Here is a 27,284-nt window from a genome sequence, read left to right on the forward strand (position 1 = left end):
AATACAGGCAGAAAAAGGGAACTTGACTCTTCAAACGGGCAGGAGCTGACCATTGCTGTGATAATGGCTGTTGTGGGTTTCCCCTTTCCCCTTTTATAACGGAAGTGCTATTACAGTGTTTTAGTTTACCATAGTACATTCAGCCCGTATGTGGCAGAAAATGTTTGTTTGAATCCCAAGTTGAGCTGCGCACGATGTGTCACATTCAGGCTGACAGAAAGGACTGAGCATCACCGAGAGGTCTTGGATCTCAGACCCAACATCTGATAGAGCACTGTGATCATCTACCTTTGATAGGAACGGGTACGTTTTTTATAGAGGAAGAAGGGCATGCCTGGCTATTTGAGTCACAGATAGACTGTAGTAAATACTACTTACTGGTTGTCCCTCAATAGCCATGTATCCTTTTCCTATAATAAGAAAAATACAGTTTTGGCAGAGAATTCAGCTGTCACTAACCAAGAATATTGTGCTAAGTGAAATACATCAGTTGGAAAGAAAAAAAAATGGTATGATCTCACATGTGGAATTAAAAAAAAATCAAATACATAGAAACAAAGAGTAGAACTGTGGTTACCAGGGGCTAGGAGGTGGGGGAAACAGGGAGGAGATGTTGATCAAAGGATACAAAGGTGCAATTATGTAGGAAGAATGCTAGGGGCCTAATGTATGGCATGATGACTGCCCTTAATAATAATGTGTTAAATACTGGAAATGTGCTATGAGAGTAGAGAGTGGGTATCAGGTGCTCTCATTACACACACAAAAAGTGGTAACTACATGGTAATAAGATATGGTAATTACCCTGACCGCAGTAATTGTTTCACTAAATATATGTGTGAATATAGTGAAATGTATATAGTGATATATATATATATATACATATATATCAAAATCATGTGCACTTTAAGGATATACAGGTTTTAATTTAAAAACAATAAAGACACTGCCTTACATGAAAAAAAAAAAACGTAAATAGTGTGTTCAGATTTGGGGAAGCATTGATGAAAGAAAGGAGTAAGATCCCCACCCCTCTATTCTTCTTCCCACAGCCTGAAGTACCAATATTACGCTTTGAACTAGGTGGGATACTTGGGACAGTAACGTAACTTGGGAACAGATGGTACAAAGTGGAACAAAATCACGCAAGGAGACTATGTTTTTAATATTATGATGCCATTCTTGCCCTGGACTATCTATATCTCAGGCTTCCATGTGATAGGGAAGTAAGTATTTTGTTTAAGTCAGTTTGGGGTTTCATTACTTGCAACTGTTCCCTAATCCTAACACAGATGCTTTAGAAAACTTATCTAGAAAGTTATTCACAGATTTTAAAATTTTGTGTTCATTCCTGACAAGTCTCACAGGATTTTAATATTAATGAATAAGCATTGATAAATTATTTTTGGAATACAGCCCTTCAGCACTTTGGTTCAACAGAATTTTAATGGTAAAGTAGAATATAGATAAAATAATTTGCTTTTGTTCCTAGACTTCTGTTTTGGACATTTTTCAAAGGTCATTTTAAATAACAAATGTTAGAATTTTATAGCTTTAAAGGCTCCCCGATGAAGAAGCCTACAGCATGGTGGCAACCACCAATAAGCTACCAACAATGTTGGGGGAACGACCAAGCTCCTATAAAATGACAAATATGAGTAATTACTTAAATGAGCATGCATCTGATGGTCTTTTAGGATGGAGAGGTTATAAACAGTACACATAATGATGGTCATGAAGAAATGAAATCAATATTAGGTGATTTTTAATTCAGCCTTATTCACGGATACATACGCGCGCGTGCACACACACATACACACACTCACATGCATAGCTAAAAGAATTGTTTCCAATCACTATAATAGATTCCAGATTTTTTCTATTTTCCGCCGACGTGGTAATTGGCACCATTTCCAGTCTGAAACTGTCCTCTGTGTAAGCTTGTTATTTTGCTGCACATTCTTCCTTAAACAACAACAATAACAACAGGAACAGGACACAGTATTTTTCAAAACTGTTAAAAGTCAGGCCTATCTCACATTGAATTAAACAACTGTAAATCACAAAGGATAATAATGTTGTCTTTGTATTTGAAGATAATGCTTCTGAATCACCATCAGCAGAATCCTGGCTTGGAGTTATCTTTTTCCAGTACCTTGATACTCACTTTTTCTGAGCTCCCGAAGCCATAATTACCTTATCTAGATAGAACACTGCATTACATCTTGCCTCTCCTCATTCTCTAATTGAACCTAGATACTAAGTCTGATCTCCTACCAGCTGTACCGAACAGAGGCTGCTAGACTTTTCTCCTCACACTTCCCTTTCCTCGCATCCTCACCCTCCAGCCATTAGTACAACGTGGTGTACACAGGCATTTGTATTGACTTGCTGATTAACCGTGGGGCTGGATTTGTACTAAGCCATCTTAGCTCTCTCATCCAGTTCCTTTCATAACCAGTTGAAAGATGGGACTGGAGATATCAGTTATTCAAAACCAAAGCAAAACAAAACAAAACACATAGATAAACAAAGGCAAGTTCTAGAGAGCTTAACTCTTCCTTGGTCTGGGACTGGAGAAAGTACATACTACGCTGGATATTCCATTGCATATAGTGGACTGTAACTAAATTGGTAGAACTATCTTGATGGGCTATTTTCCAGGACACAGAAATAATTTTTTAATGTTTGGCTATCAATCATTATTGTGACCTTACAAGTCAGGTGATTTTCTAATCAGGAGACAATGTGTTAAAAATCTATATAGGAAAGTTCTCCATGGGTTCATTCAGGGGCAAGAGTATTTGACTTTATTACAGTAGTCAGAGATGAAAGATTTTACTCCAAAGTATCTTTGGAGAGCTTCTTGCAACATCCTGTGTAATCTGAGACCAGACAATTATAGTCTGATTTACTGAACAGATTAACAGTGTCCTAGAAAAAAGTTAGGGAAGACCATATTAGAAAAATAGTTCAGTACTAATTATTTTACTATTGGATCAGCATAATGTGTCAAGAGATTGAAGCAACTGTTCTTCCTTTAAATGCAAGTTGGCACAAGTGTATATGATTTTTCTAGAAATATAGGAGGAAGCGATAAATAGGTTACATGTGTCTGAGGATGGCCACACATGGCAGAGGAATTAAAGTTCGGACCAAAAGTAGCCTTTATCTTAGTAACTTTATCTTTAGTAGTCTTTATGTTAGGGACTGGGGTTGCTGCACATGCATGGTGAGACTTCTTAAGAACCAAAGTATCACAATATTTCAGTAATAAGTATTTATTACTGAAATTGTCACTCACATTTTAAAAGCGATCAATAGTATATGAGAAGGATGCACATCACATTTGTATAACACATTAAAAGACGGTAGCACATGCCTACACGGCTATTCACAAGCTAGTGCTGCCTTTCTTTCCTTCCTGTGTCTGCCCGCTTTTCCCTTCATTGTCCTCTGTGCTCCAGCCATACGAAATTTATTTTATCGCTTCACATCTGTCATTCTGTGTCTCACCTCCAGGAATCTACCACATTCTGTGGCAACTGCTTCTGTCTCCAGACATCCCGTCAAAAATAGCAGTCTTCAAAGGGTTAGGAATCAAGGTTTACCGGCTCACCTCTGTATTCCCAGCACAGCACGGGGCTAGGCACTTAAGATAGTCAGTAGGCTGAATAAGTGAACAGATACTGCAGTTTCAAAATTATTACATTACTGGCTAATTTCATGTCCCAAAGTACGCAGGCTACACACTATAATTTTCTTGCTTTAAACAGGTAGGAAGAGCAAGGAAACAAAACACTTTAAGATACTTTGGGGGGATAAAAGGAAATAGATTCCACCTACTTCAAAGCAACTCAAAATATGTATTCCTTGTCCCCTGACCCTGGTCCGGTTATATTCCAAAATCTGGAATCTGTTGTGATGTTAATGTGAAATACTGAAAATTTTTTATGACTCGGTGATATATTTTTCTCTTTGGCTTCATGGGATTAAAACATTACAGGATAAGCATCGCTGCAGCCTCACAACTTTGGTCTAAAATGTTGCTTGAGAACTAGTGTAACGCAGGGATGAGGCATAGGGACGGAGTCAATTTTAAGAGGGAAACGTTCTGTGTTGCAGCAAATGTGAACAAGAAATGCTGCATGCACGTGTGGGCATTCGGGGGTGCATGAGCTTATCACAGAGACAGAAAAAAGTCTCACCTCCATCAGGGGTCAGTATATTGATTTGGAGATATTGTATCAAGTCATCCCTACCTCACAGTAAAGTTAAGGAAATTAGAGATAAAATGAGGCGGCTTGGAGTTATATAAGAGGTGGAGGAAAGACAAACGGATGAATTCTTACCATGCACCAAGTGCATATAAACACGTATCTTGTTTAATATATAAGATGCTTTCACTTCCATGTGAATAAAGTATGATTAAGTCCATTTTTCATGAGTAAATTGAAGATAAAAAAGGTTATGTAGTTTGCCTAGAATCTTGCAGTTTGTAGATGGGGAAGGAAACTACTCGTCCTTAATACTCTCTCGGGTCAGTAGAGGCATATTGAAACTGGCTTGTATCAGGTCACGGGAGCCGGCTGTTAAACCTGAAGGAATGTGAGCAGTTTGCTAAATGTTGCCTTTGTTAAAATGAAGTTTTATAAGCTTGCAATTAAATAAATGATATTAAAAGCATGTCACAGCTCCTCAAAACTCATTATTTCAAAATTATTTTGTGACATTAATACTATGATCTATGATCTTTAGGTTTTTTCCATGACTCCATCCCTATGCCTCATCCCTACTTTACACTAGTCCTTAAGCAACATTTTAGACCAAAGTTGTGAGGCCACAGGGGATGCTTATCTTGTAATGTTTTAATCCCATGAAGCCAAAGAGAGAATGATTGGCAAACGCTCCAAATTTGGGGTTGATTTTTCATTATTGTTGTTGATTGTTGACACTTAAGAAAATGACTGTGAAAATGGTAATGGAAATTAAACATAAAAGTATATTGAATGTAGCCATTAAATCATGAGTAGAAAACATAATTAAGAGGATTTTCTTTCAGGATCTAAAACCGTTATATGTTTTAGCAAAGAGGTTACCTTCATCTTACTCACCACCATAAATAAAAATAGCAACAGATACTCATAGCAGAATAACACTCATAGTTGGGATACACCTCCACTTGTCAAATCATGATTGAATTGCAGCCATAGCTGGCCACAGATGCATGATTTTGGCCAGAATCAGTGAAAGGATTCTATGAGAGGGAATTGGCTAGATGGGGTAAAATAACATTTTATTATTATTTGTAAATTTTGTGATACGCATTCTTTGTTGCAGTTACATTTCTACCCCTGCACCACTCACTGAATACATAATAGTGAAGCCATACGATTTTTATTAAGTAATACTGAATAGAAATATGGGGAAGTTTTTGCAAGGTATAAAATTCAATCTATGTTATAATTATAAATATGTAAAATAAGCACATAAAGATAGGAAGGTTTATGTGAAAATAAAAGGAGCTCTATGAGGATGACAGATGATATACAACTAATTTACAGCACAATGGGGTAAATATGAAAAATAAAAATGTATAACAAAAGCCTGCCATGTCCTAGAAAGAGCATTTTTAATTTTTTTGTGCTAATCTTATAAAATATTTTGGAAAGGAAGGGTGGGATGTGTTTCATAGAATACGATTCGATGGATACCTATGGAAGGTTCTTTTGCTTACATCACAAAAACCATGTCTTGCTTTTTTCTTTAACTGCCACATCTAGAACTATAAAATACAATGTGTACACGACCTTTCTCTTTATCTACTAGAATATTATACTTCCTTATTTTAACACCATTAATTTCATTTTCTCCAAATTTTAGTACATATATCTTAAGATTTGAACTCATCTTTTCAGTCAAGAGATTCTCTGGGAGAAGCAGTTTTCTTACATCAAAATGAACATAAAAAATAAACAAAAGATGGTCTGGGCAGCCAATTATGTGACTAAGACTATTTTAAAAAAGTAAGCCTGCTTTTTCCCAGGAATGTATGAGGAAATCTTCCTGCAAATTTCAAGCTCAACCAGGTTGCTTCCCAAATTGGCCATTTGCACTCCGGGGCTGGAGCTGAAAGTGCGCAGAATTGCTGAGTAATTCAATTGTGGGCCGAATCGATGCAAGTGCGAACGCTGCCCTGGTCAAAGGTTGGGCCTTAGGCTGCAACTTAAATCAATTTTGGGTAAGCTAAGTTTGATTACATTTTCGGTGATGAAGCTCTCAAAAGCAATTTTTGAGCTGCCCATTCTGGGGCTGTTTGTTGCCGTTCCGAAATTTATATTTCTGGTTAGAGAAGCATCTATTTATCTGTTTTGGTGATGATGAAGTCCTGGAGTTGAGGAAAAAAGGAGAGGAAGAAAAAAAAAAAAAGAGGGTATGATCCAGAAAGCAGGTGAATCTAGAACTAAAATATGTGAGTAATCATGTCTTTTGTCCTTCAGAAAATATAACAACAAGAATAAGAAGGAGGAAGAATCCGGGAATATGCTAACAAAGAAAAAAAAAGTAAATAACAGAAGATTCGAATGGAGGTGATGTGTGGCAGTCTAAGAATATTTTGGCATACGAGACCCATTCCTTCAGGTGCTGCTGGCAGGAGGGATGTTGGGGAAATACAGGTGGTTCTGAAGTATGAAGCGAAATGGGTGTAAGAAAGGATGTCAAATACGGACTCCAACAGCAATACGCCAGCTTGAGAGAAATAAACACTTCCGCTTTATCTTTTTCCAGCAGAGTCAAGACCACAGAGTTGTGCGTTCATAGCTTTTGCAAGTCTTCCTAAAAATGTGTTTGCTTAGTTAAATAGTTCAAGTATAGATATTGTCTACATTTGGGTAAGCATATTATTATAAGCTATAGGGCTCCCAAGAAATTGTTATTTTTTGAGTAAATATGAATTTTCCTTATAGGTATGACCACTCATCCTTAAAACATGACTATAATCCCGCCAGTTTTAGAAAAAGCACATGCTGTATGTTGTCTTAGGAAGTACTTTAGAAAACTTAATTCTTTCTAAGTGGCCCGAGTGGTGACTCTAATGGTTCTTTGACAAGAATTATGATCTGCCTCACTAATTAGGCTGTTCCACATATGCACTAATTGGATTGACTTAAAAAATCAAAGAAAGGAAACTGAAGAGCATGCAACCTACCTAATACCACATTTTAGAGCTGGGTTACTCGAGTTATTTCTTTGCTTTAAAATCATCGAAAGAGAAATCTTGTAAAAAAAAGAAAAAGATAAAATTGGAAAAATCCAACTTACTAAGAATTTCTGGCCGTGCCAGAGGTGAAACAACATCTCCACGCAAGCAAGTCTTGCTTGATTTATCCAAATCTTACTTAAACATGTACCGTGCAGATATCTCATTTGTGTCTCCGGAGAGAAATCTCAATTGAATTATATTTATAAGTAGGGAAATCCAGTCCATGCTGAATAGACACAGTCAATGAGGATGTGCCATTTCTAGTCACTTCCCCAGCCACTTTACGGCTACGAAAGCAGAATTGACAGAGGTTCAGAGCAAGCGTGGCCCACTGAAATATTGCTTTTGCAATTAGTTCTTCCTCTTTTTTTCCTTTATTTGGAACATCAAAACAGGGGAGAAAAAAAATCCAATTCCACTTTACTGTTCCTTTATGGTGATGTGCTCTATTAATTGCACTTCGCGTGGCCTGAGGAGAAACAGGAAGGTTCATAAGACTGGCACTTGGGGATGATCCTCTCCTTCACTTCTCTCTCAGACTCAGCATTTCCCAGGAGAAGACACCACAGCCCTAGAGTCGTGGTGGGAGGCAGTGTCCGACGCCACAGCCGTGCTCACACTACTGGATCCTGCCCCGGATCCCGTCCCGGCTACAGGGAACACACTGCACGCTGGGCGAGTGTTCTGGAGAGCCCACCCGAGAAGTCCCCGCGAGGGGAATCTCTCCCGGGCCCCCCATGCCGTCGGGGGTAGGCCAGCTGAGGCCCTCAGGAAGCCAGAGGCTGCTAATACCTTCTCCAAGCTGGAAATGCTGGCACCTTTTCATTTTTACAAAATCTTCATAGCCACAACTCCCATATACACAGGGTCACATTTTGGCCTGATTTGTTATAAGGGTCAGAGTTTTGTGAAATAGCAAGCAGGAAGATCTATTCTCGTGCCTTTCCATAGGTTTATTGGCCGACAGAATTGAAACTGTGAACATAAAGGAAATTTCCCTGGAGAGTAAAATTCTTTGTAGAGATGACAAAATGATTAGGCCAGCAGTGCTATTGAGCTAAACTTTATGGAAACTCGCCACAGAGCAAAACACATTAAAATACTTTTTTTTTCTTCCCCTGTCAATAAAAAATAATTTCGGGTTCAATGACAAAAACGTACAGAAGGGAAAAATATTGGCAGCCTTTCTACTATGTTAAGGGGTAAGTGTAACTGTTTTTAATATCAGTCAATACGTAAATACTGCTTCTTTTAAACACACATAGATTTTTTTTTTCCTAGACTCTTGAAGCATTATGGCCAAAAGAGAATTTGGTTATTTATTTTATTCCCCTCATTTTAGAGATGAGGAAACTGAGGCCAGAAGGTTCAGTGCCTTACGTAAGGACTTCTCCAAGGAAAGGCAAGAACCTAAATAGCCTGCCTCTCAGCCTAGGACCCCTAGTAAAATTTTATGGCTGAGTTTGAAACTCTTTTTGATTTTTCAATATCTTTTTGGTACCTAATTCCCTCAAACCTGCTACATTTCGGGGCTGATCAATGGCACCAGCAAATAGCAACGCTCCATCCTCCCTTTGGCATTTACTGACCCCTCGTCAGCCATCGGGAGGCACGTGTAGCTTCAGGAGCTGGAGGATGCAGCTGTCAAATTGCCTCTTAACCCGAAGGAAACACATCAGTAGAGTAATTAATCTTGTACAACCCTCTCTATCAACCTGGCCACTTTTTTTTTTTTTTTTTACATCATTACAAGTGAATGCTTATGTGCATGGCTGATTTAATTAATAATTCTAATAAAAAAGACAGTATCCTAGCGATATACATAAGTACATGAATAAATGAATTGAAGAACCAGCGCCGTCCTGGAACCTCCACTGAGATGAAGCCACACTGTTCCTGGGGCTACAGGGATTGAGTTTCTACTGGTTTACCCTTCAGTGTTTGCATCATCCGTACCGGAGAGGAAAGAAAAGGAAAAGTGACACTTAATGAGGCACCGTATTTGCTATTTTACGTGTCCTGTATCATTTGATCTTCACAACGACCAGATAAAAATCAGGTGAGACAAGGAAGCTTAAAGACGGGGATTGCAGGAACCGACCAACATCCTGCACGGGCGACGACGATCCGCTTGCTTCCAGAGCTTTCGGTGGTTGGCCTGTGTGGTGGAAAGAGCACTGCACCAGGAGCAGGAGAAACGGAGCCGGCTGCAGCTTTCCATCCGCTGTGACAATACGCAACTTGGAGTTCCCGCACCCCCAGATGGAAAGAACTCCTAGATGGAAAGCTTTCAAACCTGGTTTTGTGCAGGCCCATGGCTGTGGGCCGGGCCCCGGGGTCACTGTGCAGCGTGGGAGGGAGGGAACAGACAGGCTTTTCCACGCTTCCCTCCCCATCAGGCAAATGAACTCCAACTTCATCGTTGTTACAGAGTAAGGGCATGAGCACCAGGTCTTATTTGGGGGAAAGAAAGGAATCCACTGCTTCAAAAAGCTGGAAAAAAACCAGGTACTACCCAAGACTGCTCTTGCTCTAAGGGTCTGTCCTTTGACGTGGCTTCACTAGCGCATCTTTAGCACTTGGGTTGGGTTGGCTCTTACTCGTGCTGATCCGGTGACCGGGAGGGGAGCATCATAGGTTCCAGCAGTTGTTCTGAGTGCTTCGACCTGTTGGGTATCACCTCTCACGGATGGCACTGGATGACTGTTTTGTGTCTAGCTTCTCGAGAACACACAAGGCTTCTAGGCATAAGGTCAGGGAGGAAAAAAAAAATCTTCTCGCTCCACTCCTACTGCATTTCAGCACATTTGTATACATCCATTATTTGTATGACGATTACGTCTGTGAGGATTCCAGTCCAGCAGAGTTGCCATTCAGTAGGTTGGTGCAGCTCTATCAAAATCTACCTGCAACTGCAAACCTGATTTTTTGTCAAATATTTATTACTAGAACATCCAGGAAAGGCTTTCCATTAACATCTTAAAGCTGTGAGGATAAAGCTAGTTGGCTCACATAGCACACTGTCTTCAATAATCACCACGTCTAAATTTATTACTGCCTCTTTCAACCAAAATGAAATTCCTATCTCTTTTAAGCTCCAGGAGGGGAGATCAATTTCAATCTAAAATATGAATCATTCAAATTTGTGGTATCACCTTTCACACGGAATCAGGGTTTATTATAATACACAAAAGTAACAGAGAGCCCATACAGTTGCTTACTGGCATGTGGGGACATTTGAAGCAAGCAGAGAGCTGAAATATTACTTGCAAGGGCACAGCTGGCTCCATATTCAACAAATCAGTCAAAAAATAACGTTTGCCTGCCTCAGTCAGATCTAAACAAGGAAAAACTGTGATGCCAGCCACATTCTTACTTTCTCCAACAGCCTCTTCCATTTTCCTTTTGGGTATCAGCTACTGACTTTTTATTTATTTATTTTTTTAATCTCAATGAGAAGGTGTCCATCAAATTAAATAGACTGGGAAGAAAGAGCCTCTAACATGAAAGGAGATTTTCCAGAAAGTTAAATAGCCCTGATTGTATAAAACATTTGAAATTGGAACTTCATTATTGTCTCCACAGGGTTGCTAAGGCAGGGAAAAGACAAAGTTATGGTGAAGCTTTCGAAGACTTTGTGTAATATTTCTGAGGCAAATGCTTTGTTGTTTGAATAAATGCATGTGCTTGCGCACACACACACAGAAGGAGAGAAGTCCTTATGGCATCATGAGGACCTATATTCTAACAATAGGTTTGACACCCCATTTTTGGACACACACGACACAGGGATTTGGCGCCCACAGACTGTAGCAATATCATCGTTATCTACGCAGGCCTCTATGCCAGGACTCTGTTACTATTAAAGCTTGACTCGTCCCCAATATTTTCATAGATTGGGTCTCAGGAGAAGCGTGTATTAAATCAAAGCTATGTGAATTTTAAGCACTTTGTTTATATGGCTAAGATTTTCTTCTTAACTAATCTTCTTTCTTTCCCTTTAGAGTGTGATTCTTTGGGTCCTATCATGAATATCCGGTTTCTTTTTTTTAAAGAAGGTGGGAAACAAAGCACATACAACATATTTTGCCTATAGAAATGAATTCAATCAGTTACTGAATTGCTGATCAAATAATGGTGTAAATTTGATGAACTGGACCCATAGATGGCAGGATGGGATCATTCCGTTCACATCATTTTAGGGAAAGACTTAAAGGAATCCTCTCTTTCAGTTGCTCATGTTCAGGAAATAAAAACCACAACTGAAAAATAGTATAAAATCCCAAATAGTTCTGAATCCCTCATTTTTTACTTAATAAGGAATTTTGCTATGAATAGTTGGCATGCTGTCATCTATTATTAATTTTGTTCAAGCACTTGTTCCCTGAGGCTGGTCTATACTGATCCACAGAATATATTTTTTTTCTTTCTCTCTCTCTTTCTCTTTCACACACACACACACACACACACACACACACACACACACATACACTAAGAGATGTTTTCTTTTCTTTTTTTTTTTTTAAGAGATGTTTTCAAGGCAGGTTATATTTCAGAAATTTCTGGACAGATGGTCTAGAAGGTGAGGGATTCACTGTATTCTAGGTTTCCTACAGTTTTCCTACAAAATTCTGCTTTGCCCTCACTTGAGAAACTATATATTCTTTACCTAAAGTCATTCTACTGATGAGATGACTAACATTTCTGCTCAGAATGAGATGTCCTCTGACTATTACAGTCTAAAAGTCCACAGGCCACGGAAGGCAAAGGGGTTTAAGGTGACTTCATTTTTAATCAGTCCTTTGTTGTTTCTCTAGGACTGAAGAAAGATGTGAGGAAAGAGGCAAACAAACAGAATGAGAGAGGCTTGCAGAAGAGCAAGAAGCACAGGAGGGACGATCACCAATGACTGGGGTGCCGCGTCTCTGCCGCTCAGGGAGCGCTTGGTGTACGCACGGCCACTGGGCCTATTACTGAGCAAGGCCCAGTGCAGACCAGGCCCTGAGGCATCAAGGCAGATCTTCAGCCCACGTTCTTCCTTTCACACCCTCACCTGTGGAAACAGGAGTGTACTGCCCATGTCTCTACTTCCTCACCTACTTCCTTCACCTTTCTATCCACAGCATCGTGACTTCTACCCCCAATTTGCTACAGAAGCTGCTTTGGCAAAGATCACCAATAATTGCCAATTGTCAGGGACAGTGATGGAGTTTAAGACGTCTCCGATCTGCTGTACCGTTGGACACTGCTGACCTTCCCTTTTCTTGAACAGGTCTCCTCCTCGGCTTCCATGGCACTGATCTGCGTCGGGCATCTCTGCCCACACAGAATCCACGAGCTTCTGCAGGATGTTTCACCTTCTGCTCATTCCTCAATGCTGAATTTTACTTGGATTTTGGTCCTTGCTCATCTCTTTGCCATACCTAACTGAAATTACCACCTTCATTCTAGTAACTTCTAATTCATATCTCCATTCTGGAGATTGCCTCCAACTGAGTATGTCTAAAATTAAAGTCATTTTTCTTCTTTCTACCTCTACCTTCTCCCCAGATCTGAAAATGCTAATCCTCCTCTCATGTTCTATCCTGGTTAATCTCACCCAACTAAATGGTGGGATTTGTCTAGATTCTCTCCACATTTAGTCATGAACTCTTCTCTCTACTCTTTCACCTCTGCTCCCCTTTTTGTGTAATTCTCTTCTTATAAGTCTAATATCTGGGTTTAGCCTCCACATTACCTAAGAATGTCTTTCAGAAAGTAAATTGATCAGATCCTTCCTTTATCAAAAATCCTTCAACAGCTCTCCAAAACCAGAAAGATAAAGTCCAAGCTCATGTGCAGCCTCCCCTGTCCTAATTCTACCAACTTGTCCAGTCATCTCTCAATACTCTCTTCTCCCATCTTTTACCCCAATCCTATAAAGGTACTACTATGTCTTCAAATGTATCTGATTGTTTCAGCCTGCCATGTCTTTAGAGTAGCTACTTCATTCCAGAGTATTATCACCCCCACCCCCACCCATTTCACACCCAGGCTCAATCCTATCACGTCCTTTGTTCAAGGGTCATCTCTATAGCTCACCATCAGTCGCTGAGACTGAGTTGATGATTCTCTCCTTTGTGTCACTGTGCACTGTGCTCATGATTGTTCTTGAATGAACCCTGCAAACTTCGACCTTTGAAAATGACCCAATGGTGGTATTTTGAGTTGTATCTCGGTTATAATTCTCATACTGACATTGCCTATTCTAGTTGACAGTCCTTTCATGGCCCTCAAGACCAGATTAAGAGCCTCTTCTCTGCTCTAGTATGCCACCATTACTGTACTGCATTACAGTTGTCTGTTTCTAATTCCTTTCCTCTCATTCATCAGAGAACTCTCTGAGGATTGGTTTTCTAGATCTATTAATTCTTTTCTTTTCAACATTGAGCATAGTGCTTTGTACATTGTAGGCAGTCAATATACATATCCAAATACCTCTATCATCTATCTATCTATCTATCTATCTATCTATCTATCATCTATCATCTATCTATCTAATGAATGAAGGCTGCTATTCAATAAATTATTTGAGCCTGAAAGTTTTAGTTTGACTTTACTCTTTGAATCTTCTAGTTGTCTGAACTTCGATGCAGCAAACATCATATTTAATCTGGAATTAGCGCCACAAAGTCTGGTTCCTTCACTGACCAAGAATGAGGTTAAGTTATGAGCAAGAGTTGGGGCATTATTTCAGATTTGCATGACTTCTCCCTGGCTTGCCAGTGACACTTTACCCTCTAAATCCTTAGTAAAGTGTTGGGTTCTGGGTTAACAAATAAGGTCAGCCATCTATATATTGCTTTTTGAAATGAGTGCTATTAGGGGATATGATATAATAACAATGGCTAACATTTGTTGTTTACTTTGTTCCAGGCTGAGTGATAAATGCTTTACATGCATTATCCCGTTTCATTTTTATCCTATCATATCCTCATTTTATCAATGAGTTAACTGAGCCTTTGGCATTTGCTTACTCAAAGTCACACATAACTGATATGTAGTAAAACTGGAATTCAAACCAAGGCCTCCTTGACTCATTTTATGTGAAACGCACGCACACCCCCCGCCCCCAAAGAATGCTGCATTTTTTTTGGATGGTCTTAGTTATAGAAAAGCTCTAAATTATAGCTTCTTGTTTTCTGTCTTCTTGGTGATCTAGGTTGTCACAAACCAGGAGTAGACTGTATCAGTCTAAGTTTCATCCTAAATGGTTATGGATGGGGAACTGATTCCTAGTGGCTAAAGCTGTTAGAAAGCAGTCAATTTGGGTGTTTGCTATGTATAGACACTATACTAGGCAACTCACATTTCTGATAACCCTATCTCTGAGTGTATGAACTATTTAGTGATACAAACCATAAAAACATGAAGATATTCTTATTCATGGCATGTTCCAAATATTAACACGTACACAAGTGGCAGACTTCCCACAGTCTATTTCTTTTCTCCTGGATAAGAATATGGGCAAGCTAGCTTTACACACTCCCTTAACTATAGGACGGGCTGATCTTCAGCAATAGATTTTTAACAGTTGGTCATAGGCCAATACTAGACCAGCTTAGGATTGGCTTCTAGTCTTGGATCAATTTAGAGGTTGAAGACCCTCCCATTCATAGACCATGTGAAGCTCTGATAAAAGTTCTTCTCACAGTGACACAGTGCACTTTCCAGCTAGCATCACATAAACTTTAAGAAAGCTACCTTTCCCCATAATATAGTCTATAGATTCACAATGCCTGTGTCGGGTAACTGTGCCATCCAAAGAGACTTAAAATTTGTCATAAATATGTATGTTTAAATGTCCCTGAGTCTCATTTTTGTATAAGCTTTTAGTCAAACATTCAGCCCATTCATCTTTCATATACTTAAATTAGATATCTGGCATATGTTGTTTACATCTAAACACTTATTTTAAAAAGTTTTATATGTTGAAGTATAGCACCCTGTATTATTAAAGAAAAGTTGATAAAAAAAACACAAGGAGGACAAATATGTTGTATGTGGAGGTTTAGCTTTGGCAGAGTATGTTGCAAGTGATGCGATTTATCTTTCACTCCACTGATGTTTTCATATTCAAAGCAAGAGACAGGGAAAGGTAAGAGGTAAAAACTTGGGCTCTGCAGCAATCTGTAGGGATGTAGGTTTTGCTTTGTCATTTATTAACCATTAGATTTTGGCCAAGCTTTCAATCTCCCCTCATCTTAGTTTCCTCATCTATAAGAAGGCGATGATAAAATTTACCTCTTTGGATCACATGAGGATTAAGTGAACAAATTCATATAAAGGGATTAGAATGGGATCTGGTCTATAGTAAGCTCACAAGGAGTGTTACTTATAATCCTTCTGGTATTGCCTTGCATATCTAGAGATTACAAATACACATTTTACATCTAAACCCCAGTTCATTCATTCACTTATTCATTAGCCATTCAATCACTCATTCACTGTTTAACAAATTCATTTATTCCCTAAAGACTTCCCAATTACCTATTAAATACCAGACGCTATGCTTGGTGATATGGGAGATAATGCAATGAATCAGGTATTGATTCTATATTCTTAACAAACATAATTTGGTGGAGAGAGATGAAAAATATATAAAAATAATTATTGTAAAAACAGGAATGCTCAGTGCAATAAGAGCTTCAGATGAGGTTATATAAGGGTTCTGAATATATAGACATTTTCCCAGACTTCTATGGTTATGCTCATAATTGTAGACAAGATTTGCATAGTATGTCTTTGTTGACAAATTAATCAAATTGCACTAATATCTACATACAGGAAGCCAGTGGCAAAGGAAGATGATTAGACTACATTCTAAAGACACCATGTTTAGGAGCCCTTTCAGCAGTGCATTATCTCCACATGACTGTGGTAAGGTTGCCAGAGTACCACAAATGCCTAAGTAAGTGTCATTTGTTCCTAATTTGTCACTTTTATTAATGTTTCAGTTTCAAATATCAGGATATGATTTAGAAATTCAAATAGCAAAAAGCTAATGTGTTATTAAGCCTTAAATTTTTCTTTACTTTGCCTTTTTAATTCATTTATTCTTTCAGGTTCTTGAATATTTAAATCATTTAAAATATTAATAGTACACCAAAGAAGTATCAATATTTACATTAAATTGAAATTCACACTGCTGTAATATTTTTAATGGCTTATATTATTCATAATTACACTAAATAAATCCTCCTCATGGAAGAAACTTAAGCAAGTTTATTACGCCATGGTTATAGCATGGCAAGTAGTATTTTTCAGAGTGGGGGCATTAAGAAATATTAAATAGTGTTAAGCTGGAATAATATGTGATGTGTTTTTTTTAAAGTGTGCATAGGGCAAATCATTTTCAAATGATTATTTTCTACAAACAACCAATATGCTTTATCTAGAATCAGAAGTTCTTAAATTGTGGTAGTTCAAAGTTCATAAATCATGAAATTTCTTATAGTATATTTTTAAGTAGTAGGAGTATTATATATCCCATCTTCACATCGGCAAAGTAGACATGATCATGTCTGTGATGAATTACACAATATTCACAATTTTCAGAGACGGCTTATTATCACAGGATGATAACACAAATACATGTATGTCAGCTTACTATAAAAATATTAACTGTAAAAGATAAGGACGATTCAGATAACTTTGTGGAACTGAAAAGACAGTCTATGCTGTGTAATCTTTGAACACTTTGAGAAACACTCCACTTCAAAATTAGGAATATTTTGTGGTTATGAAAATGTGTGGTTTATTCAGCTTCCAACAAGCACTGAAAGCAATCGTGGGAGAAAACATCAGCTCAGGTTTCTCTTCAACTAATCCTCAAGTTTGTTCCATTTCTAGTCCTTAGGAACCAAGATATATTAGAAATATAGTACTTACTTTAGCAAAACCTTAAATTGTATTTCAAATACAGTTTTAGGTAAAAACATTATCATATAGGATAAAATATTCTGTCCATGATCATTTACTTACTCTTTCATATTATATATGGCATGTGAAATTCTCACTATTTCCAGATGAATGTCTAAAGAAAACCAACCAAGAGCAAATTCAACTGAAATTAACCTATGCTTAAGGATAATGTCATGCATTTTTAAAAACAAAGCAAAAACAAACAAAAGCCCACCAAACCATCTTCAGTCAGAAGACATTTTTCAGAGGGTCCTATTGTTTAGGGATTTTTTTTTCCCTTTTCTCAGCTCTAAGACATTTTTCTCAACACATGTAGACTTCAGAAGGGATTAAAAATTCTCAAACACTCATACCACTTAGGGGCCAGGTTTCCTCTGTGTATGGGATGTGTCCCATCGGGCTGAGTTCTAAAAGGAACATAGGCCATTCTCACGTTTTATCTCTGCTGATGGACAGGAGCCGAGGGGCCCCTGGGAGCATTCTGGCAACACTGTGTTACTTACGGTTGAGAGGCAGGCTCGCATTGGTTGTGCCTAGCTTGTTGGCAGCCACACAAGTATAGTTGCCGAAGTGCTCCTGTGTCACATTGGTAACCGTGAGAATGGATCTTGTGCTAAAGTTTTGAATAATAATTCCTTGTTGGCCATTGAAGAGCCTAGAAGACAAAATAGGTAAATATGCATCGTGAATACCATTTTTAGTTTTATCTTAGTTGACGTTGCCATGGCAACCCAAAGACAGTTTTGGCCACACAAGTGTTAGCACATAATGTAATAATGGTGCAATTATATTTTCCTTACGTTAGTAGGTACCGGGGAGGAGAGGCTGTTTGACAGCTGTAGATTGTTACTACGGGATTATTTGTACTCTACGACAAACTGAATTTAGATTTCTGCATGTCCTAGTCATACATTGATTTGTATTTTAGAAAACTAAACACACCACAGCCATGGCGCCTCATCTGTTAAAGTTGAGAAAGAGCAAAGCAAATTAAATATAATGATTTTATTAAAAAACACAAGCTGATGGTTTCTAAAAAGCTGCCTAGAATACGTCTAGGCCATTTCAGTTGCTGTTATTGGAACACTCCGGTGAAAGTTAACCCCACAACTGTGACAGGATAGTTCTGAATCTAGGGCTGACACTGCTTTGCTGCTGCTAGGTACAACCCGGACAGGTGACTTGCTGGTAACCCTAGGAAGAAAAGCAGCTGTCTAGCATTGAGAGCATTTCAAGTTGAGTCTCACCTTGACCACATCTTAGGAATGTGACTGGGAGAGTCCTCTAACCTTTCTGGGCCTCCATATAAAATTCGATTTTTCCCAATTCCATTCTGACTACCCAACAATCTGTCTCCAGGCTTACCAGCAGAGGCCTCATTCTCAGATAGGCTGGCTGGCAGAGGGTCACCATCCTCAGGGCTTGCCATGCCCACCTCTGCTTTCTTTTTCCTGATCTGCATCCAGTGGTCATCAGCCCCTTGTATCTCTGCCAGCTGGAACCTTCCCTCCTCGCTCAGGTCTGATCTGTGTCCTATCTCTCCTACTCTAATGCTCCTTAAATGACTCTTCCTTCTCTCTCGCTCTCTCTCTGCATGTTTTTCTCAAAATTGTTGTGAGATTTATGAAACCAAACTGCTCTGTAGTAGTTTCTGTGCACACAGGTCTCTTTAACCCAAGGAAGTTCAATTGCTTTAAATTCCTCAAAAGGCAAGGTCATATGGACATACTTTATTTTATATTTGAGTCCTGCATAGTACTTAATGGTCCACAATAAATAGTTCATAGATCAACAGAGTTAGGATCACATCCCCACATCACAGAGAATGGTAAGCCTCCTCAAAAAATTCTCTTTCTAAAGATGAATTCTGAAATAATGAGGATGCCAACCAGATGATAATGTCTCCCTAAAAAACCCCAAAGTCTACTATGAAAAGACGTGCTGATCACAATATGGGCTATGAAAGCTCACAGCCCAAATGGCATGGTGTTTTTTTCCTTCTTAATATGTTCAAGTTTTAGTACTAAATATTTCTTTAATCACAAAGATGCTAATAAATGGCATTCCCCTGAGAGTTTAGGTTGAACTCCTTTGCATTACATTATGTGACTTGCATCTGAATTCAGATAAAATATACTGTAGTTACATGCAGATTAAAATAAGCAGCCATGCTTGATTACCTTGGGAATTAGTTATATTTCAGGTAATAGCTGAATTTGACTTATCCAAAACTCAAACTTTAATCAGATTAATAAAACTTTGAGTTAAATAAACATTGAAAAACTTTAACTTGAGCAATAAACCTAATGATCTGCAACTCTGACACAAGAAAATAGGTCATAAAATATCAAGGATATAGTAATTTTTACTCCCCTGTCTCATATTGCAAATCTATCAACATTATTGCCAAAATACTATCATGATTATTGCATATTTTTCTGCATCACATTAGTAATTTTATTCTTGACAAATTAGTGAATACTATGTATAAACACCCCACAGCCTCATTGTGCAGGAAGCTTCAGCATTATGGCTTAAGTCTATCTATCCACAGCTACACTATGGACACGTTCTGCAGCTCCCTGGACTACTAAATCTCCATTGTGCCCCACCTACCAAAACTCAGATTCATTTTGCTGCTGAAGAGTTAAGAAGAAATCAGTCAGGGTCTTCATTTGGCTTGACTCTGGGGAGAAACTCTCAAGGGAGTATAGTCAGTAACTTGATGGTACTATTTGCTTCTGTTCCTCTGGGCTGTCTTTCTGAGTTGGCTTTCAGTTCTCTGCCCTTCAATGTGTCTGAAGGCAAAGTCCCAGATGTTGCTAAATCACGCAGCCTATCCATGCTCTGGATGTGTAGGCCCACTCTTGGGTGGCACATCAATGGCACAGCAGCAGCAGCAACTCCTGCTGCTCCACTCAGTCTGGCAAGTAATTATGGCCAATAAAAAAGAGAAGTACCTTCCCCTGGGGGGACTGTCTTTCCTCTAGAGGAAGTTACCTTTCTGAGATTACTGGAGTAGTCCAAAACTTACTTTCTTGTAGAATTGGGAGTTTTATAAATGCTGACTCCTCAAATACCCTGGAAGAACCCATCTTTACCCAGTAGCTGGCTGAGACAGCTTTTCCAAAACCGAGCTTGAGGGGAAATGCCTTCTGAGATGGTATATATATCTCTGGAGGTTTACTTCTATGATTTTCTTACGGAGTCCTGAGGGTACATGGGGTGAGGGGCTTTCTCAGCTATTCAAATCAATTCTGAAAATTGTCATTGCTACAAAGATGAATCCTATGCTTAGGTGATTAGGGACTTGGCTGGGCAGCACATGTCTTTGAAGATCTTTCAAGGCCCTTCAGAAGGTCAGAGCTGAAGAGAAGAATCAATCAGATATATAAACAGGCATTTACAATTGGGTTTATTTTAATCACAATGGGGACTCTGTTGAGATGAATACTTCGATCCTTAGTTACTGACTATCGAAATTTAAACCACACTTATAAGTCCCATCATGTATGTCTGTAATACAATTTCAATCTTTGACTAAAAAAAAAAAAATAATAATAAAAGTGTTCCTTAATTGATGATTTTTTTAATGAAACAGTTTTATTCCCAAATGGTTGGATATACCTATATTTTCTACAAAGAAAATCATTTTATTAATACATATAAATGAGAAATTTAATTGTTACTCTGTGTTAAAGAAATTCCTTGATAGCTTTCAAAAATGCACATATCAGCCTATTAACAGAATGATCCTGGCCCCACTGAATTTTTTATATCCATCTCAGACTTGTTTGAAACCAGACTTCCTTACATCAGTGATATGAAATCTTGAAGTGACAATTCAAGCAATAGTTCACAATATACCTTGCAATAAAACCAGAGAACTAAATCTGGAATATTGCCTTATTTGGAGTTCTCTACTTTCCCTAAATAAATCTTTCAAGTTCTAAGAGAATCATTCTTGTATTGACTTAGATTAGAGAATAAGAGATGTTTTCTTATAGTCCCTTCCCCCCAAAAGAGAGAAAACAGTTCTGTTGAGTTAGTGGTTAAACATGGTATTCCTTCCCTCAGAAGTAGATCAGCAGCATTTGGTGCTTGCCTAGAAATCCCCAAGCATTTTTAGTTTTTGTGTTTTTACCTTTCAGTGGACCCCTCGGCTATGAGATCCTTCTATTATTGTGGACCTTGCTGTCTTCTACCCTCTGCCACCTATGGTAGTTTGTTGCATACCACTAGGATCAGAATGTTTGTGTCCTCCCAAATTCATATGTTGAAAACCTGAGCTCCAAAGATTATAGTGTTAGTGGGTGGGGCCTTTGGAAGGTGCTTAAAAATCATGAAGGTGAAACCAAGATGAATGGGATTAGTGCCTCCAGAGAGCTCCCATAGCCCCTTTGGTCATCTGATGATACAATAAGAGGTTAGTAACACAGAAGAGGACGTGCTTGCACCTAGATCTTGGACTTCCAGCCTCCAGAACTATGAGATAACTTTGTTGTTTAAAAACCACCCAATCCATGGAATTTGTTATAGCAGCCCAGAAGGATGGAGACACATACTGAGGACCATTGCCCTCATTCTTCTTCCTTCTGCCTTTCACTAATGCTTCATAAATCTGTGAACCACAGGCTATGTGCCCTGCCAGCAGATGCTGCAGGCAACTCATAAACAGCACAGCCTGACCAAATGACTAGTTTGGAATTAGAACAGTCCCTTATATTTTCAAGTGTCAGTCTGAAAGAAGTGGCACATAGAAAGCATGCTAATAACTGAGGATACTCATATATCTGGTTCATGAAATGTTCACGAACTTTACAATCAGAGCCTCTCTCAGGCAGTAAGTAGGATGGACAGGTGAGTCCACTGCAATGTCCAACAGCAAAATTGACAACAAAGCCATTGGCACTGATTGTTAAGATTGCAAAAATAAATGAACAGCTATACCAGGCCTCATTCATTTTATATATAAATCGAGCCTCATGACACAGTTTGGGACTCTTGTTTACTATCTGCCCTTCCAGGTCAGGAGTAACAATAAATATTCTGGAGAAACAAGCTTTCAAGTGCGCATAGTCCCTGAAATACTTCATTGCTCATAGAGGAAACATACATAAGTCTGTCAGATAACAACATTTAAAATATCAAAGTAACCTGAAATAGGAGTGGGAGAGGTGTTTGCAAATGGTAATAGATCTCTTATCGAGCTAGAATTACACAGAAATACGGTAATTATATATCATGTCATATAACTGGATAAGATTATCATTGTCTTATTAATTGATCTTTGGGTGGTTAGCATAGCAGAGATGGAAGACAGTAGGGGGCAGAAGGAGTTCTTGAATCATAAGAATTCTATGTATGAAGAGAAGGAATGTAACTTCCAACAGTGGATTGCAGGCTTCTGAGTTCCAGGAGGTGGTTAGAGCTAAGAATATGACTTAAAAAAAGAGCTTCAGAAAAAAAAAAAAAAATCATGGTTGATGGTAAAAAAGTCACAGGTGATATGGTTTTAATGAAAATGAAGTTTTACTTGGTCATCAAATGATGATTAAATATCTCCCAGCCTGAAAGTACTGGATGTAAGAACCAGAGGGGGAAAAAGATAAATAGGACAGAGTTCTGTCTGAGGACTTGGCTACACTTAAAAATGTGATGATGACACTGAGATGGCAAGTAGGTCTTTGCACAACACATCTCAATGCCTCTCCCGGTGATAGATTTCTAGCTAACATATATTTTGGCTCTGAATCATGGCTGTATTTCTAGCCTTTTCAATGTAAGCAGCAATACTTTATGTATATGGAAAATGTTAGCTGTACTCAACATATTTATGACTGAAGTAACCTAACTTTAAAGAGTTTCAACATTGTGCAAAAAGTTTGGTGTGACGAGTGTGGGAAACTGACATTCAGAAAACAGTCAAGCATTTCCAAATGCATATTAACTCATCTTCACAGCAAGCCCAAGAGGTAAGCATTACTAGTCCCATTTTACAGATAAGGGGAAAAAAGTTTAGGGAGATTAAGTTATCTTCTATCATCTGGTAAGTGGTAGAACCAACATTCAAACTCCAGAGCTTCTGACTCTTGGTCTTGTCCCAAAGTAGCAACTGGTATTCAAATCACTAAGTAGAAACTAGGATATTGTATTTGAGTTTGGAAAGACATGTCAGAAATCATGAGTGGTTCAAGGAAATTAAGTCAAGCCAGGGAATAGAACCGGGGGAGCGAAATAACCAAGTAATATGTGCCAGGAAAGGCAGGCCCAACCTGTGGGGTGAATCTAATGGGATAGAAAGTTAAAAAAACAAAAATGTAGGGTCCAGTTCAGCTAGCTATCTGCAGATTCCCTGGGCCAGAGGCCTCTTAACTATCTATGTGGGGCTTAGCTATGCCCATTAGTCTCTTACAGCAACTGTCTTTTGCTCCCAGTGGAGTCACTTTTTCAGGCTACTCAGGCTCAAGATGAGAAGCATGAAATGGTCTCTTGCCCTCTTTCCACCTCAAACTACCTGCCAGACAACACATACTCTCAGCATTGACTATTGTTTTTTTTTTTTTTCTTCCCCTGCGTTCATTAAATATTTCGGTTGTAGTAAATCTCTTTCCATAACGTATATGTGGAATATAGTCAAGGATGGCAGAAAAAAAAAAAAAGAAACACATAACCTAGATGAGTGGCAAGAACGCAATAATTTTAAGTAAGTTCAAAACTGCCTCTAAAGTTTGAGTCCTGGTGATGCTATGGAGTTACTGTGTCCGTTCTGAGTTTCTCAAACCATCATCACGTCAAAAATTTCTCTTTACCACACCATTTCAGGTACAAGTCTTCAAACATTTGCATGATTTTTGATTTCCATCCATATTCCCCATTAGAGTGCAACTCCATTAGGCAAGCTTCCTAGCTTTTGCTATTCATTGTGTTTTAAGCACGGAGCATAATATTGGTACTTAATAGGTATGTGGTTAAGTAGTTATTGTATGTTTGACTGAATAAATTATGCTTTTACATTTTTGTACTGCTTAGTTTTTTCATCTGGGAAATGGAAAAAAATGAAGCCAATCTCAAAGTGTTGGTGTAAGAATGGTTTTTAAATGCACAAAATGCAATATCTATACATACACACACATACACACACACATATATCAAATGCAGTAGGCACTAGAAATGTGATGGGTGTTATTATTGTTCAATGATGGGGTCTGTTTCTTAGACAGAACAGATACATTTCCTCTCAGATGGCAGCAAAATATTAAATATTGAAAATACAGGAAATTATTTTTAAAGGAAAGATCTATGAGAGTGACTGGAAAGATCAGAGCATCATGATTTCAAGACGTGCCAAACTCAGTCTCAATTACTTGTGCATTATCAACCTCATCTAGGTTTTTCACAGATGTTCCGGTAGATAAAAAAATAAATAAATAAGAGTAAAAAGGAGGAGGAGTAAGAACTGCTAGATAGCAGAAAGAAATGAAAATTGATGTGAACGTGCTGCTATAGCAACCTCCTGGTTTACTGTGTTGCTTGCTACTTAAGGCTTGAATACAATATGATATCACTTATTCCTAGGAACAGACTGAAGAATATCATGCATCAATGTCTCAGCCCCAAGGGGTATCTATCTTTAGTTGCACATTTGAATAAATTAATGTATTATAATATATTAGGACATTTTAATGATTTTAGACTTTATTAGGCTATTTAAAATGTATGTCTTGTTTACTTTATCAATTTTAATGAAATTAATAATTTTAGATTAGAGACCTTTGGGCTGCCTTACTCGTGACAGTTTGATTCACGCAGGGAAGAGACTGCCTTTAACTTTATATCAAATAAACAAAGGCTATAGTGCAAGTGTCAATCCTCCTCTGGCTGCAGTTGAGTCTTGTATCCCTGACAACCTGGCCTGTGACTAGATACTTCCCCTCCGCTTGCACTGCTTTTCTAATATCAATGTGCTCATGATTTTAATGTCAAATTTCATCCCACAATATACCAACACAACCGTTTTGCAGGGATCACATCCACAAAAAAAGAGATCCTGGGGCCTCAGAACTGAGCAACGGGGAGCAGCTTCTTTTCTGCAGTCACAGAGTGGGTTGACAGTACCCTGCAATCTAAGGTAACAGACGAATATGGGACCAATATTGTCTTCTCGGTGTGAAAATGAATTAAAATAAGAATGGCTATCCTTCATCGTGATTAAGAGGCCACACCTCATTTTTGCAACAGAGTGTATTTCAAACACCATGTTAGTTGCTGGGAACACGGTGACAAAGAGGGAGGGATGCTCGCTCGTAGTAGATTATGGCTCAGGAGGAGAGAGACGGGTAACAAAGTTGAGTATAGTTTAAGGGGTGCTTTGATAGAGGCAAGCCTGTGGCAGTTCATCTGGAGAGACTCCTTTCTGTGTAGAAAGGGGTCAGGGTAGTTTTCTGAGAGAAGGTAATATCTGGATGGAGACTAAAGGAGCAGTGAAAGGCAGCCAGCCCAAAGAAGCCAGGATAGGTGTGAGTGTGTGAGTGTGAGTGTGTGTGTGTGTGTGTGTGTAGGTGTGGGGGGGGAGGGGCTTATGAGCTAAATGGTCAACATATGAAAAGGCCGTAAAGATAAAGATCATGTCACAGTTTGTGAACTAAAATATTTTAGGACACTTCTAACGCCATTGCGAGATGGTACATGGCAGGTGAGCCTGACAGGTCAATAGGGGCAAGGATATGAAGGCCTCCCATACCCAAACTGGGATGTTAGGACTTGATTCTAGGGACATTCAGGAATCCTTGAAGAGATTTAGGTATAAAGTGATAAGATCGGATGTTTATTTTGGAAATATTACTGTGAATTTTAAAGAACACAACCCAAATCTAGCTATTGGTGGACTGTGTGTGTAGTATTAACATCTCGATTTCAGGATGTTCTAAACCAGACTCAGTGCAACCTTTCCCAAATCTCTTTTCCTATGTTCCCAGACTCAGCGACTTCACCATTCACCTTATCACTGAGCTGGAAAACTTAAAATCATCTTCCCATGGTCCTTTCCTTGTGTATCTAACCAATCACTGAAGTATACAAATATTAACTTTTTCCTCTCTTGCTTTTTTTTTTTAAGGATTTATTTATTTATTTGAATGAGTGAGCGAGTGAGCGAGAGAACATACACAAGTAGGAGGGGTAGAGGGAGAGGAAGAGAAAATGTGAAGTAGACTCAGCACTGAGCACAGAGTCCTACTATGTGACGCTGGATCTCATGACCCTGAGAACAGGATTTTAGCTGAAACCAAGAGTTGGATGCTCAACCGAAAGCACCACCCAGGTACCCCTCCTCGCTTGCTTTTTAATTCACAACTAATACCCTAGTTAAACCATATTTTGTAAATTTCCCATCCCAACTGCTCTGAGAAACATTTTGTGAAGACAGGGAATGGATATGTTTACTACCCTTGAAAAGTCCTTCAGTGGCTTCCCAGACCCTGTTGAATCAAGTCTAAATGTATTATCATGACATGTAAAGGGCTCCAAGTCTTGTGTCTGTTGGCCCTTTGTATGAGGGAGAAAAACCATGAGAGACTCTTATCGATAGGAGATAAACTGAGAGTTGCTGGAGTGGAGGGGCGTGGGGGGTGGGGTAATGGGGCAACGGGCATTAAGGAAGGCACATGATGTGTTGAACACTGCGTGTTCTACCCAACTGAAAACTACTGAACACCACATCTGAAATTAATGATGTACTATATGTTGGCTAGTTGAATTTAAATCTTTAAAAAAATTAAAAAAAAGAACAAATAAAATGCTCTAAGTCTTGCCCTAAAATGCATTTCTAACCCTACCTCCTATTACACCTGATTTCACATCCTCTACCTCAAGGCATAAAAAAATACCTCTCTCCACAGAATGCCTACATCACAATGACCATGTTCTTTCCTTGCTTATGATTATTCTTGACTCCTTGCAATGTTTGGAAATAGTGCTCATTGGTATCAATCATAAAAGCTACCTTTTCCCTGAAGTATGTGTTAATGCTCTGATTTGAGGTGAAGGACCCCTGCTG

General features: G+C 38.7%; 1 protein-coding gene and 1 long non-coding RNA gene across 3 annotated transcripts in view; one reads left to right on the top strand and one right to left on the bottom strand.

Moving 5' to 3' along the window:
* NEGR1 (neuronal growth regulator 1) overlaps nt 1-27,284 on the bottom strand; it is an 812,983-nt gene that overhangs the window by 154,705 nt on the left and 630,994 nt on the right. For both annotated transcript variants that reach the window (XM_072834066.1, XM_072834067.1), the window contains exon 6: nt 17,731-17,882. In XM_072834066.1, coding sequence (XP_072690167.1) covers nt 17,731-17,882 — 152 coding nt within the window. The remainder of the gene's footprint in view (nt 1-17,730; nt 17,883-27,284) is intronic.
* On the top strand, nt 22,651-26,544 carry LOC140637784 (uncharacterized). The gene is made up of 3 exons (XR_012034821.1): nt 22,651-23,202; nt 25,252-25,358; nt 26,346-26,544. It is a non-coding gene; the product is annotated as an uncharacterized lncRNA (long non-coding RNA).

Source organism: Canis lupus, chromosome 8, assembly GCF_048164855.1.
Source record: "Canis lupus baileyi chromosome 8, mCanLup2.hap1, whole genome shotgun sequence".
Classification (NCBI taxonomy): domain Eukaryota; kingdom Metazoa; phylum Chordata; class Mammalia; order Carnivora; family Canidae; genus Canis; species Canis lupus.